Below are 13,406 nucleotides of genomic sequence, written 5' to 3'. Positions count from 1 at the left end.
TCTGCATGGCTGCAATTTGCGATTGATTTTACTCCGGTCGATGTTCATTCAAAGATTTTTGTTCTTGATCGTTGTTTTATATATTCAAGAACTTATATTTGAGAAATCGATTTACATGAAAATTGTACTGAGTTTTTTCTTTTTTTAACATATATCTCTCGATAAACGTATTTTAATACACTTGTATTTTCATAAAACCGTTATATTATTATTCTAATTTAAGTTTGAAATAAGCTAAAATTTTTGGTATTTGTTAAAAAGTTCGGATTTTGAATGAGGTGGGTATTTTTACGTTATGAATCACCAAAATGCAATATAAACTGAAGTTCGTCTTCATTATGTGTTGGAACACGGTTAGAATTTTTCATGAATTTAACACCATGTTATGTGGCGTCGTTTATAGCGAATAATATTTGAAAGAAGTTTGCTATTCCTCATTATTTTCTATTCGGCTGGGTCACGGTCGAAAAGCTCGACATTCGACATCAGCTATTTAAGGCCAAACGGTATTGAAACCAAAAATGGCCGACTTCGAGCCACCACTTAAAAATTTTCAAAGGCACAAGACTCGGTAACAGGTAATGCGTCATCTGTGAGAACGCTGTTTTATGTTTGCTGCTGTGAAGCAAACGTAAAAAAGCGTTTTCACAGGGAATGCATTATCTATTTCCGAGTCTTGTGCTTCTGAAAATTCGAAGTGGTGGCTCGAAAATGGCTGTTTGTGGCTTCAATACCGTTTCACCTTAAGGACCATTCGCTTTTGATCGCCTGATCAATTTTTGTTTAATTTCAAGCGGGATATCAAGCCAATCCAACTTATTCTGCGCTTAAATACCACAGCGTCTGAAACGACTATCAATTTCGATATATGCGAAAGAATCATGTAGAAAATTCATAACTTGAATCATACATTGGATAGCATTCGTACACCCGAAAAACACCTGAATGTAAAGTTTGACTATAAAAAGGGACATGTCTTGAATGCAATTTATCAATTACACTGTGCTACAGCGATTTAGAACTTTTGAAATGACCTACTATAGGTTGTAGGTCTTGTTGAGTATAACACTCGCTCATACTAGAAATTTTCCAAACACCCCCAAAATCTGAAATTATGGTCAAAATACGGTTTTTTAGATCTCAGCGCATATAATATTTTTTAACTCAGTCATTTATCGACCGATTTTCAATATTTAAGCAGTTTTAGAAATAAGACAAATAGAGCTTTCAAAATATATACAGGTTTTTACTAATATCAATAAAACATGTTGAGTTATTTGAGTTTAAATCTAATTTTTTAGACTCTTTCGCGCCATTTTTCAATTTAATTTTAAATTTGCCGTCTATTTTTGTAAGAAACATACCACAAATATACTATAATTTTGATAGTATCTTCGGTTCCGAATCAATTGAAAGTAGTTTTGTGAAAATCGGTTGATATTTGTTTTAGTTATATATTTTTTAAGAAAACCAGAAGAACTTTTGATGTGAATTAGTGTAGGTTGTAGCTTTAGTCAAATGTTACTTGCGTGTTTACTTGAAGTTTTTCAAATACCCCAAAAATTATAAGATATGGTCAAAACCCTGTTTTTTACCTTAGCTCACATTTTTATGTTCAATTCGGTTATTTTTCAACCGATTTTTTATATGTTGGCTGTTTTGGAAAGACAAAAATGGAACTCTCGAAACATATAAATAGGTCTGAATAATTTACCAATATGTGATGAATAGTTTTAAAATAAATATTATTGGCAATTTTTCACACATTTTTGTAATAACCAGGCTTTAATTGCTGTAGAATTTGAAAAGTACATTTAGTGCCATACGAAAACAGTAAGTGTTGTTTATGAAAATCTGTAATAATTTGGCTGAGATATGACTTTATGTTTTCCACCATATACTTAGGTTTCATCAAATCATTTCTCAGCCACATTTTAACAGATTTTCATTAACAACACCTATTGTTTTCGTTTGGTACTAAAAAAACTTTCCAAATCTTACAGCAATTGAAGCTCCATGAAAAATTGTGAATAAATTTAAAAATTTGAAAATAACATTAACCATCATATTTATTTTCAAACTATTCATCACATATAAGTACACTTTTTAGAAATATTTATATATTTCAAATGCTCTAGTTTTCGCCTTTCCAAAATAGCCAAAATATAAAAAATCGGTTGAAAAATAACCGTATTAAACATAAAAATGTGAGCTAAGGTAAAAAACAGGGTTTTGACCATAACTTATAATTTTCGGGGTATTTGAAAAACTCTAAGTAAACGCTCAAGTAACACTTGACGAAAGCTACAACCTATACTAAGTAACATCAAAAGTTCTTGCATTTTTTCATCATTTGTAGCTCCGTGAAATAATTGTCCGGCAGAAGCCAAAAATTCTGGTTTTCTTAAAAAATATAGATTGTCGCCCAAGTAGAAAGTCGAATTTTTCGACTACCGACATTCGATTTTTCTCTCATACCGTACATTATACTTAACGTCGGAAGTAATGCGCTGTATAACAAATCAGATGCGCTATACAGCGCGCACTATTTCCGACGTTTAGTATAATGTATGGTATGAGAGTAAAATCGAATGTCGCTAGTCGACAACTCCAATTTTCAACTTAATGCATAATAACATAGCCAAATATCAACCGATGTCCACAAAACTTCTTTCATTTGATTCGGAATTGAATATACTTTTTAAATTATAGTGTATTTGTGGTGTGTTTCTTACAAAAATAGACGGCAAATTTAAAATTAAATTGATAAATTGCGTGGAAAAGTCTAAAAAATTAGATTTAAACTCAAAGGGATCAGCTCAGCGGTTTATTGGCTCCGAGCCGTTTCTGGGTACGTCCATTTCCGCTATCAAAAGCGAACTACTAACTTGGGAAAGGCTAGAAATAGTATCCCAATGGCAACAGGCACAGGGTTGTAGACAAGGCAAACAGTTTATCTATCCGAACCCTGGAACCGCCAGAAAGCTACTTAGTCTAAATCGTAGTGACCTACGGATAATCACGGGACTCCTCACCGGACACTGTCCCGCTTTTTATCATTTAAAGAAAATCGGCGTAGTGTTGAACGACACCTGCCGATTCTGCAAATCTGAACCAGAGAGTTCAGAGCATTTGCTTTGCTCTTGCGAAGCTCTTGCTTCCTCTTGGTACAACTTCTTAGGAAGTTACCTTTTAACTCCATACCAAGCATGGAGCTCCAATCCCAAGCAGGTCATTAGTTTCATCAACTATGTTGTACCTAATTGGGGTACAGGTTTACAACAAAACAGTTCTACTCCATCAATGAGTACGAACAATCCGTAACCTGTGCACAGCAATCGGGGCCCGCCACAAAAGACAATCAGCAAGAATGTCGCAGTGGCATTTCAGTACCCAGTGCCCTTCAGGCATACAGAGAATCAAATAACTTAACAAGTTTTACTGATATTAGAACAAACCTGTATATATTTTGAAAGCTTTATTTGTCTTCTTTCTAAAACTGCTTAAATATTGAAAATCGGTTGTTAAATGACTGAGTTAAAAAATATTATATGCGCTGAGGTCCAATAAAACGTATTTTGACCATAACTTCAGATTTTGGGGGTGTTTGGAAAATTTCTAGTATGAGCGAATGTTACACTCAACAAGACCTACAACCTACACTAGGTCACTTCAGAAGTTCTTGCAATTTTTTTTCATTTGTAGCACAGTGTTATCAGAGCAAATATTTTCGCAGGCAATAAACGTTTTTTTACCATGAATCTTGCGTGTGATAAGTGAAAAAAAACGCTTTAAAACCAAGAAATGTGAATGCTAATTCCAAGAGCACTTCATAGTAGCCGCGAACTTGATTACATAAAATTGCTTAATTTGATTGCAATCTTCATCGAACCATGTCGAGCGAACATTTGGATCATTGAAGCTGTGAATGATTTTGTTTGAAGCTCTTGTAAAATGGTTGAAGAAAGGTGTTTAAGGTCCGATGTTTTTTCCATGTAATATATTTTGCATTGAAGTTCATAGATATGAAGAGGACAAGTAATATTGGTTAGTTTTCGAAACTTTTCCGAAATATTCCAATCCACTAGCGTATTATGAACTTCTTAGGCGATATTTTTGCCCGAGCTTAAATCAATTTTAAGCGCGCCTAAGAACTTTTCTGTTCCAACGTAACTCATAAGAATTGCAATTCGATCAACATGAGATCTACCGACTATATATTAAAAAAATCACCGTCCTAGTGAATTTAGATAACTAGTGCTGAACTGTTTCATAGAAAAAAATAATAATAATACTGAAACTATCATTAAATCCATACAAAAAGCTCTTGATAATCTTCATAATTTTGCTTCATCAATCCGATTGTGACGATTCACTAGGGATATAATCACTGAATGGCATCTTCAAATCCTCTAACGAATACAAGAGGTCATTCAAATTGTGTTATTCAGGGATGGAAGGTATTCAAAATTGCTAAAATTTAGCGTTACGTAAATTGTGAATATCCCGAATGATATGATTTTATGATTAAAGAGTATTTCGACGCAAAATATACAACTATTTCAAGAAACTAAGGCAAAAAACTTCATAAAGAGATAAAAACAGCAATTCTTATGAGAATCTATTTTATCAAATATAAGCGTTTTGTGGGTCCATTAAATGAACTCGGACCAACTTCAAATTTTCATGGCTGATTTCTGGAGTAAAAAGGAAACTTTTTCCGCCCGGCGCTCATCGAAATCGCATGATGTTTCAAAAATGGCCACTCTAACATACAAGCTAGAACAAAAAACTCTAGAAATCGCGTGTAACATTTCAAATTCTTACTCGTTTGGAATGCTAACGACATCTTTCTGCAACTTGCGACTTTAACCACTTTAGTGATTATAGTCAAAGCTGCCAGATGCATGAAAATTCTCACAAATAGTAGAGTCGCTGTTTTTGCAAAGATATAACACTGTTTTTGTGAGGTTTGTATATTTTTTTTCATATCAACACTAAAGCAAACAAATTCACCGCAAATATAAACTGGGATTGAATAAAATTGTCGATTATGTACAAATTACGACTGCTCAAAATTTCTACATTAAAAACGGCAACGTTTCTTATTGCACTAATATCGATAATAGCTGGAAGAGTATTTTATCGAATCATTGACCACTAAGTGCTCTTAGCGCCACAATACTGCGTATTGCGACATGCTAAAAAAACCGTTGCGTCTTTTTACACATAAAGTAAAATTAGCTTGGATGTCTGTTATCTGTGGTTAAACGGAGGTTTCGTCCTCATTTTTAAAACTGTCGAAATTAATTAAAATTCAGAAGTTTAAGGCCCGTTTTCTTGGACAGATTAAAATCCCTACCTTATAACGTAGTATAAACGTGCACATAACCGTTAGATTGCCTATTTGTCTATTTATAGCAAGTGAACGAGTTGCTATAAAAAAGCTTGTAGACGCCCCGCGTGACCGACATTGCTGGTATCTTCACGTAGATTCATACAGAACAATTTCAATTATTGACTGTAGTTAGGCCGTTACAAATTTCATTTTCATTTTATGAAACCCCCCCCCCCCCCTTCATAAATCTTGAATATTGGAAGGGGAAGAAAAAAAAAAGCTCAAACCGTTTTGTTCATTTTATTGATTTTCCGACAGCATAAATTGTAACAAACAAGTCCAGTGACAGCGAGAGTGTCGTCAAAAGGCAAGCGAAATGAATAATAATAATAATAATAATAATAAAGTGTTATTTTTCAACATTTATTTGAGTGCAAGTTACAAACGTCATAACTTGCACACAAACTTTGATCAAAGATATTTCTTTTTTTTCGTCTCGGTGTTATTTATTTTTTGCAACCCCCTTTGCTAACTTTGATAACCTTGGACATAAAAAGAATTCGAAATTTGTATCAGCCTTATTAATAGTATTTCATGAAGTTTTTTGATTTTATATTCAAAGCCACATTTAGTGAATTAAGTTTGTTTTAGATGAAAAGTTTGCTTATTTTCCTGGTATGGCAAACAAAATTGTCGTATAATACTATAACAAAAAGAAACATAGCAGTACTAAATCTTTTAATATTGCCAATGCAAATTGTGATTAAGTTCTAATTCCAAAAATTTTAAAAGGGGAAACTATCAATTTGTATACAAACTAACAATCCAAATTATCCTTTGTATCTGTTTTTGTAATCTTTATTCTTCATTCTTTTTACTGTCAACACCCAGAGTTTTATGATTCATAATGTCTTGATAAATACGATACTGTAAGCGCTCTGTCGATTTCCTTTTTTATTCATTATATTTGACTCAACATTCTGATGAAATTTTCAAACTTTTGACGCTAGTCATAAATGTTACGATTCAGAAGTCATTTCAAATATATCGTTTTTTTCAACACTTGCTCGCTGATGTAATTATGTGAAAATTTTACATCATATCTTTTTTTTGTGAAAATGCTCAATGATGAATTAAAAGTAGCTTTAACTTTTGTATTTGTGTTGCATAACCAAAATCCTCAAAGTTAAATGGCGTGCCGCTACTAGATGCCAGATAGTAGTTCGGTAAAGTCAAGGATGTCGCCTTACTAAAGCTTGTAGGTCATTTCAGGTTACATAACAATACGGTCACATAAACAAACCAGTAGACTTTCTTTGCGGAAAACATTCAACACTACCGCTGCAGCAGCGTTGTGTTATTTTTTTACCCAATTCAGCAAAACTGTCCTCCGGCAGTGGCCTGGCTGAGGGAAATGTTTGCTGATGTCGCGAGACTCACCGAGTAGCAGCTGGTCATCTATAAGTCTACTCGGTCGCGGTAGTACACTGGGCGAGCGTCAGTTGCTGGTGAGAGTTCGATCGAATAGCTACAGTCAACGAACGGATATCGCGTGTAGAACAAATATGTGGCTGTGCATTTCAGCGCTGCTGTTGCCGGCGATTCTGGTATGCGGAGCGGACGGCACCGAAGAAGACGGTGTCATTAATGTTGTGATCAATCCGAAACACGTGATCAACTACATCAGTCAGGAGTTCGTGTGTTTTTCGGCACAGCCGAAAAATGTGTTCGACGGTCCTCTCAATCCGATTAGTGACGCTAGTTTTCAGATGGCCAAAAATGTGGGGCCTATGTACGTGAAAGTTTTCAGTGATTCCGATCAGCTGCTGTTGAACATGGACGGCTCGAGCGAAACGAACGGCGATGCTGAACTGGTTCAGTTGACCCCGAACGGGTGGAAAGCTTTCGATGACTGGGCGGAACAGGTTGGAGTGATTCCAATTTTCGTGCTGGACTATAGCGAATCTAGCTGGAAGCCGAAGCATGCGTTGAAAACGTTAACCGTAGCGCATAAGCTCGGTATTAAGGACTGCCTTTGGCAGTTGGGTAATGGTAAGTCCGCGTGATGAACAACGGAAGAATGATTTTTCGATTTAGTGCGTTTGGTTTTCGTTTTATAGGCAGCGTTACGAATGCAGTAAAATACGTTGAAGATCTGCGTGCGTTGCAGCTGATCGTAAGGGCGTTCCACTTTTGGGGAATGGTTGCCTCCGAAGTTAGCCCGAGGGTTGCCGGTGTGGAGCAGGCGCGATACTTCAACCTACACGTGGATGACATTGCTGACGCTATTGCTGTCAACTTGTAGGTCAGCATAAGTGGATTCCTGAACACATTCTGATTAGAGTTTTTTGCTTCTAGTGAACCTTCTTCGAACGATTTCCGGCTGAAAGACTTCGTGCTTCAGCGTGAAATTTTCTTCAAGGGTCCAGCTAGATCACATCTTCCTGTGTGGCTAGATGCAAAACTACCAACGAACATGGGCTCAAACGGTACCTGCGAGTTAGCCTGCCTTCAGGATGGTCTCCAGTATGCCACCTTGCTCGGAGACGCAGCTCGCAACGGTTTCGATTCCCTTTTTAAATCTCTGAGCCGAGAGGAGATCCAGTTCTACAGCTTCAACTACCTGGTGGCACTTTTGCACAGAACGACCATCGGATCGAAAGTGTTTGACGTCCGACAGGCCTCACAAGAGGGCTCGCAATTTTATGCTTACTGCAGTCGCAGTGGAAACGGATCGCTTACGATGATGGCCGTTAATCACCTTTCCGATCCGATCGAGTTCGACATCAAACTGTACGTCAAAGAACAATGTGCGAACATCCAGGAGTTCATTTTGACGGCAATCAATGGGGTGATTTTACTGAACGATGAGACATTCGATTTCAACTCCAGTCTGGAACCGCTTACAAAACGTCAAACCCTGCGAAGAGACTTCCGGCTTGATCTCCCGCCACTTTCCGTCGGTTTCTGGGTGATTCCCGAGTTGAACATCCGAGAGTGCAACGACGACTATCAGGAGTTGCGATACAAGTACGCCCGAAGTGTAACCGGGTTCGAAAGTTCAATCGATCAGTTGTTGCAAGAATTGATCGCGGATCACGCTCGGCAGGACGTTACCCAATTAAGTCGCAGAAAGCGATCGCTCAGCAAAAATTTGCAAGACGTTTTGGCAGGAAAGCTGAAGAGTGAGCTGCAGAAAAAAGCAAAAACCAATGCGAAAAACAGCGCTGCTAGAGAGCCTCGACAAACGAAGAACTTTCGTCGGAAACAGCAGGTAGTACGACAAAAGGAAAAACGAATGGACCAGCGCAGCTTGAAACGACAGAAGCGTCCACTGCGGGACCGGGGAAAGCGCCAACTGCGCAAACGAACTCGCCGCATCAATCGGCTAGCTCCAATGTTGGCAAGCAAAAAAATTAAGCGCTCTTCTCTGGCCGAGACCAGAAATCAAACTCCGTTGTTTGGCAACAGTCGCGAGGAGGAGAACAATCGATCCCATTTCCCCCAAGGGGACGTTCATCTGGTCATTTCAAAAGGATCGGAGGATGAGTTGCTCTCTTCGGAAGTGGGTTCAATTAGAGAAAGGCGACCGAAAAAGTCTCGACGCGTGAAAACGACAGCTGCTAAGGTGCCCAGTGAGGAGGAACTGAGATTTATTGTTCCAGAAGTCTTGGATATGAAGCATCCGGTCACGTTCAACAAACGACTACCAGTTGAGATCGATCTGGCGGAGTTCACTCCCTTCGAAAGTCTACCCGATTACAGAAAAATACATGCTAGAGGAAGGAATCGGGATGAAGAAATTGATATAAAGGATATTAAAATAATTGAGCCGAGTTTGGGTTCGGTGCGGAAGATCACCGAAACCACAGCGAGATCTATCAATGCGGGTTCGACGGATCCAATCAGTTACTATCAAGAACCAGCGGAAGAGATCGTAGAAAGTCGAACGTTGGAAATTGAAGCATCGCCGGTCGGTGAAGATCAACTTTTCTCCTCAGAGCTTACACTTGCAATGATGCCCGAAGATTCCGGAGAAAGTGCCCACGTAGAAGAGTTCAACGAGCGACGAAAACGATCATTAAATTCCGGTGAAATCGATCGAATCGAAGCTTTTTTCATGAACAGCACAAGCTTCCAGCGGCGATTTGCCGAAATTGTTGACATGTTGCTGGAGTCCATCGACTGCTGCGAAGAGGAGTACGTCGATGATACCGTTCGAGAAGACTCGGTTGAACTACCCGAACAGCAGTTGCAGCGATCGAAACGAAACGCCCTGCTTCACCCCCGCACGTGGGAGTCTTCAGACCGTACGAACAATCTGCATCAGCTAAGGAACTCTCAGGAATCTCACGAAAATATGGTGCCAACAGAACCGATTAGTCGATGGCGAGCTATACTGAAAAACGATGCCTCCACTGTTATTACTCTAGAGGACAAAACGACTACCTTCACGCCAGTTACGTCGGCAAGCACAGTAAAGAATGACGAAGCACCGCCGGGTGTAACGATGCTACGAACTGTGACCAACTTTGTGAAAAGTGTCTCGAGCGAGTTTCATCAAGTGATTTCCTACCTGTTCCCACGAACGTCGACTGAGTAGTTTAAGAATAAAAATTAGATTGTGCTGATTGGAAAAAATATAAAATACTGGTATTTATTTCTTGTGTACCAGAAAAAGTTAAACATGCTATCGTGGAACTATTTGTATCCAGAATCCTCCTTCTGGTTCAAGAGAAACCGATCCCTTTGCAAGCCGCAGGGGATGAATTATTTTACTCCCCAGTCGGAGCTCGAAATTTCGTATCACATCCACCAGAGTCACTTTGGCCACCAGTAAAGCAAAGTGTTTCCCTAAAATCCAAATAAGATTAATGCAATAGAGCGCCTTTTTAGTAATTTGTCACCTACCGATACAATTTCTCTGCCCTAAGCCAAACGGCATGTATCCCGAATTGCGGATCCTATCTCGGTTTGCCTCACCGAAACGTTCTGGATCAAACCGTTCGGGTTCTGGGAAGAAGTGCTCATCGCGATGCATCGCCCATAGTGATACCCAAACGGAATCACCTTTGCGAAATTGCACCCGGAAACCATTTTCACTGAGTTGAAAATCCTTAGTACATTGCCTATCGCAGCTGGGTGAAGCTGGCCACTTGCGTAGGGTTTCGCTGATCACCATGTCCAAGTAGGTCATCCGGTTGACCGTTTCGTACGTTAGTGGATTTTCCGATAAATTATTTTGGATTTCCAACAGCAATCGTTGCTGAACATCTGGATTAGCCGCCAGCTCGTAGCTGGCAAACGATAGCAAGTTCACCATTGTTTCGAATCCCGTCCCAAAGAATGTTACGCACTGCGCGATCAGCTCGACATCGGACCACTTGCGCTTAGAGAAGTCCCGCATCTGAAGGTAATCTTCGTCCTCCGAATCCAGCGGTAGTTCCCCATTGTTGACTTTTTTCAGAAACTGTATCATGTCCGGCCGACTCAAATTGCTTCGTTTTTGCTCTGTCAATACAGACCGGATAATCCGCAAAAAATATTTCGCATGACTAGACTCCATCAGTTGGACTTTCATTTTCGTCATTATACTGGGAAAAAGATAGAACATCATAGTTTTCAGTGTCTGCACCGGATTGTTTCCAGACACCAGTGAACTTCCTATGTGACAGAATGGATCTGATTCATCCTTGAAGGTATTCAATTCTAGCCCGAAAGCGCAGCTCGCGATCACATTAAACACATGCTTTTGAAAGCTTCCTTTAAATTCCAGCTCTTGATCTACGGAAGCTTTAAAATAATCTACCAAATCCAACGAATTAGTCCGTACCAATGAAGTTATCAGTGCCACGTTTTTCTCTGTGAAAATCGGATTGAGCATCTGCCGCATTTGCTTCCATTTATCATCCTTGAGTAGATGCAGTTGATTACCCAGAATAGCATCCTTATTTTCATCTAAAAAGTACTCATGATTTGCGAAATGCTTGAATTCTTGCACCCACAGCTTGCGTACCAATCGTGGATCACGGATATAAAATACTGGGCTGAGATAGTTGTAGAAACCGAACAACCTGCAATGAATACTTTTTCTAAAGTAAAAAGTCATTTACTTCAACCATAATTAAACGTACCTTTCATCTTTAAATTTAATGTAAAACTCCTGAACCAGCTCCAGAGTGGACTGCTTCCCACTCAAGACATCGTTCAAATTTCCGTAGATAAAGTGCGGTTTCTCGTAGGCAACGCCCCGTAGGGAGAACAAATGCCGATACCGGGTTAGAAGTTTGAACGTAAAGTATCCAACGATTGTTACCAGTATAAACGTGAACCAGTATAGGTCTTCGGTGTTCATTTTTCGATCCGGAAATCAGCCGCAATCACTAAATTTTCAAAGTCCACACCCGAACAGCAGCAGCAAAATAACATCACGAGACAAGCTTCTAACTGACAGCAAAAAAAGCGGTATGGTTTTTTTCGCTCTCCCGAGAGGCAGCTTCTCCCGAGCGCACGACTTTCTCAATCAACAGAGAACAGAAACCACGTGGTTTAACATTTACCGACGCTGCATAGCATAGTAAGACCAGATAGTTGCTAGGCAACAATCAGCTGCTCCGCGCGGTATCGCTCTCGCACTGATGCCAGATTCCGTTCCGTGATTTGCTCTTTACTTCGGGCATAAGCTCGAGGGCGCTGTTTAGTTTGGATCTACTCATAACACTAATGTGTTCTCTGCGATTCAAAGCTTCAAGAGCGTGTTATCATCGTTATTATTGACGATTCTGGCAACATTGAGTCGAAACCAGTGAGAGTAGGAGAAAAAGCTTTAATCGATGATAACAGCATATGTATTGTGGAAGCTGAGCAAAACTGTTCTCTTTTACTCTGTTATTTCTAAGCAAGTCCAACACAGTGTGACTATTTCACGAAACATTTGGACAAGTAACATCGTTTTCAATAAAAACTCAGATTATATGATTGTTAATTATAATGCAGGTGAAATGAATTCAATGGACGACAATAGGGTACTCAAGTCCTATCCTGGTTTGGGTCCTAATCGATAAAGCTTGGCATATAAATACATGAGACACTGTTAATTCCATGTTTTCAAACATTAGTTTTAGGGGAAGATTGTTTTGGCATTTTAAATACTACAAAAAATCGACGCAGTTCCACGGTAACATTGTACGATGAAACGCTGTTATGTAATAAACAACGCTGATGATGGAAAAACATCATATTTGTTTTATGTTGCTGTGAATGCACTGTCAAATGATTTAAAAGTCTGAATTTTTGCGGCGAAAACCATAATACAAGTTTGTAGTTGCTAACAAGGCATTTATTTTTCGAATGTCAAAGAGAAGTATTTTTTAAATATAGGAAAATTTGTCAACTTTTAATTGTATTTTTTTTCAAAAGCTCTCTATATTTCCTAAGGTGCACTTCCTAGGTTTCACTAGTTCATTTATGAGAGCAATTTTTTAGTTTGCATTTAGGATTTGAAACAGAAATGGTTTAAATTACTATTTGGTAACTAAAAATAAATGCATATAATTAGAAATTTTAACCTTAAAGTTGTCGATTTCAACATTATATCTCAAATTTAACCTCGCATAGATAATTCTTAACTTTTTACTCTTTACTCTTTACTCTTTACTCTTTACTCTTTACTCTTTACTCTTTACTCTTTACTCTTTACTCTTTACTCTTTACTCTTTACTCTTTACTCTTTACTCTTTACTCTTTACTCTTTACTCTTTACTCTTTACTCTTTACTCTTTACTCTTTACTCTTTACTCTTTACTCTTTACTCTTTACTCTTTACTCTTTACTCTTTACTCTTTACTCTTTAATCTTTACTCTTTACTCTTTACTCTTTACTCTTTACTCTTTACTCTTTACTCTTTACTCTTTACTCTTTACTCTTTACTCTTTACTCTTTACTCTTTACTCTTTACTCTTTACTCTTTACTCTTTACTCTTTACTCTTTACTCTTTACTCTTTACTCTTTACTCTTTACTCTTTACTCTTTACTCTTTACTCTTTACTCTTTACTCTTTACTCTTT

General features: G+C 38.3%; 2 protein-coding genes across 2 annotated transcripts; one reads left to right on the top strand and one right to left on the bottom strand.

The window, feature by feature from the left end:
- The first annotated feature begins 6,844 nt into the window (after window positions 1-6,844).
- Window positions 6,845-9,987, top strand: LOC129726491 (uncharacterized). Its single transcript, XM_055683269.1, has 3 exons — window positions 6,845-7,390; window positions 7,459-7,639; window positions 7,697-9,987. The coding sequence occupies exons 1-3, from the start codon at window positions 6,904-6,906 to the stop codon at window positions 9,939-9,941; spliced, it is 2,913 nt and encodes a 970-aa protein (XP_055539244.1). The 5' UTR covers window positions 6,845-6,903; the 3' UTR covers window positions 9,942-9,987.
- LOC129726494 (probable cytochrome P450 9f2) lies at window positions 9,970-11,796 on the bottom strand. The gene is made up of 3 exons (XM_055683282.1): window positions 11,473-11,796; window positions 10,250-11,412; window positions 9,970-10,192 (listed from the first exon to the last, which is right to left on the bottom strand). The coding sequence occupies exons 1-3, from the start codon at window positions 11,691-11,693 to the stop codon at window positions 10,029-10,031; spliced, it is 1,548 nt and encodes a 515-aa protein (XP_055539257.1). The 5' UTR covers window positions 11,694-11,796; the 3' UTR covers window positions 9,970-10,028.
- Between the last annotated feature and the right edge of the window lie 1,610 nt (window positions 11,797-13,406).

Source organism: Wyeomyia smithii, chromosome 1 (genome assembly GCF_029784165.1).
Source record: "Wyeomyia smithii strain HCP4-BCI-WySm-NY-G18 chromosome 1, ASM2978416v1, whole genome shotgun sequence".
In the NCBI taxonomy this organism is placed as follows: Eukaryota; Metazoa; Arthropoda; class Insecta; order Diptera; family Culicidae; genus Wyeomyia; species Wyeomyia smithii.
This window is presented reverse-complemented; position numbering and strand designations above follow the sequence as displayed.

Bases quoted from the DNA above. Each gene is read 5' to 3' on its own strand.
- LOC129726491 (XM_055683269.1), top strand. From the start codon at position 6,904: ATGTGGCTGTGCATTTCAGCGCTGCTGTTGCCGGCGATTCTGGTATGC. The intron at 7,391-7,458 runs GTAAGTCCGCGT...TTCGTTTTATAG, and splicing joins CCTTTGGCAGTTGGGTAATG to GCAGCGTTACGAATGCAGTA. The intron at 7,640-7,696 runs GTAGGTCAGCAT...TTTTGCTTCTAG, and splicing joins GACGCTATTGCTGTCAACTT to TGAACCTTCTTCGAACGATT.
- LOC129726494 (XM_055683282.1), bottom strand. From the start codon at position 11,693: ATGAACACCGAAGACCTATACTGGTTCACGTTTATACTGGTAACAATC. The intron at 11,413-11,472 runs GTACGTTTAATT...TATTCATTGCAG, and splicing joins ATTAAATTTAAAGATGAAAG to GTTGTTCGGTTTCTACAACT. The intron at 10,193-10,249 runs GTAGGTGACAAA...TTTGGATTTTAG, and splicing joins AGGGCAGAGAAATTGTATCG to GGAAACACTTTGCTTTACTG.